The following is a 1,708-nucleotide window of genomic DNA, read 5'->3' as shown; positions in this document are numbered from 1 at the left end:
GCATTATCTTAAATTGCTCACATATCTCCCCCATCAAATGACTATTCAAGTTTGCAGCATTGTTTGTGATAATAGTTGCAGGAATGCCAAAACGGCAGATAAGATTGGAGTGCACCAAATCTACCACAGCTTTCTTGGTGACAGACTTGAGATTGATTGCTTCGACCCATTTTGTGAAGTAGTCAATGGCAACTAGTATGAATTTGTGTCCATTTGAGGCTTTTGGCTCGATTGGCCCAATGACATTCATGCCCCAGGCAACAAATGGCCAAGGTGCAGACATGGGATGTAGTTCTGTGGGAGGTGCATGAATCAAATCACCGTGCACCTGACACTGATGACACTTCCGAACGAAACTAAAATAGTCCTTTTCCATGGTCATCCAGTAATAACCCGCTCGAAGGATTTTCTTTGCTAAAACATACCCGTTCATGTGGGGCCCGCATACTCCCGCGTGTACCTCATGCATGATTCTTCCAGCCTCTTCTATGTCAACACATCTTAACAAATTGAGGTCCGGAGTTCTCTTGTATAAGACATCCCCACTCAAAAAGAAACCACTCGCGTGCCGCCTAATGGTTCTCTTTTGGTCTCCACTGGCTTGCTCGGGGTATTCTTGAGTTTTCAGAAACCTCTTGATGTCATGGTACCATGGCTGGGTATTTTGTGCTGCTTCAATTGTGTTACAATAACCATGCCTTTCCCGAATTTGAATTTCCAATGGATCTACGTGAGCATTGCCTGGATATGGCAGCATTGAGGCCAAAGTAGCAAGTGCGTCGGCTAATTCGTTGTGACAACGAGGAATGTACCTGAACTCTATTGACTTGAATCGCTTGCTGAGGTCTTCCACATTCTTCTTGTAAGGGATAAGCTTAACATCTCGGGTTTCCCATTCTCCTTGGGCTTGCCGGATAATCAGATCTGAGTCTCCCATAATCAACAACTCTTTGACATTTTGGTCGATTGCCATATTTATACCCATAATGCAAGCTTCATACTCGGCGGTGTTGTTTGTACAGAAGAACCGAAGCCGAGTTGTGGCTGGATAGTGCTGACCAGTGGGTGAGATCAAAATTGCCCCAATTCCAACACCTTTTGCGTTTACCGCCCCATCAAAGAACATTTTCCAAGCATGAGCGTCTTCAGATATTGCCTCAACTGAATTTACTTCTTCATCTGGGAAGTAAGTTCTCAAAGGTTGGTACTCATCATCAATCGAGTTCTCAGCCAAATGATCTGCTAACGCCTGGGCTTTCATTGCCGTGCGAGTGACATAGACTATGTCAAACTCCGTGAGCAAGATCTGCCACTTTGCTAATCTCCCAGTGGGCATTGGTTTCTGAAATATGTACTTTAAAGGATCCAACCTGGTTATGAGGTAGGTGGTGTAAGCTTGCAAATAATGCCTCAGCTTCTGAGCGACCCATGTCAGAGCACAGCAAGTTCTTTCCAATAAAGTGTACTTGGCTTCATAACTAGTAAACTTCTTGCTCAGCTAGTAAATGGCCTGCTCCTTCTTTCCGGTAACGTCATGTTGCCCGAGGACACAACCAAAAGAATTTTCCAAGATGGTCAGGTACAAGAATAGAGGCCTCCCTAGCTTAGGTGGGACCAAGACTGGCGGATTCGACAGATATTCCTTGATTTTATCAAAAGCTTCTTGACATTCAACTGTCCATTTGATTGCCGCATCTTTCTTTAACAA

At 44.4% G+C, this 1,708-nt stretch overlaps 1 protein-coding gene across 1 annotated transcript; it reads right to left on the bottom strand.

The window, feature by feature from the left end:
• Positions 1-409: 409 nt before the first annotated feature.
• Positions 410-985, bottom strand: LOC138884307 (uncharacterized; the record flags this gene model as incomplete). Its single annotated transcript, XM_070165418.1, has 1 exon — positions 410-985. A coding segment is annotated over exon 1 (576 nt), but the record flags the coding sequence as incomplete, so codon positions are not given.
• Positions 986-1,708: the final 723 nt, after the last annotated feature.

Source organism: Nicotiana sylvestris, chromosome 12 (assembly GCF_000393655.2).
Source record: "Nicotiana sylvestris chromosome 12, ASM39365v2, whole genome shotgun sequence".
In the NCBI taxonomy this organism is placed as follows: Eukaryota; Viridiplantae; Streptophyta; class Magnoliopsida; order Solanales; family Solanaceae; genus Nicotiana; species Nicotiana sylvestris.
Note: the sequence above shows the minus strand (reverse complement) of the source record. Positions and strands in the feature narration are given on the sequence as shown.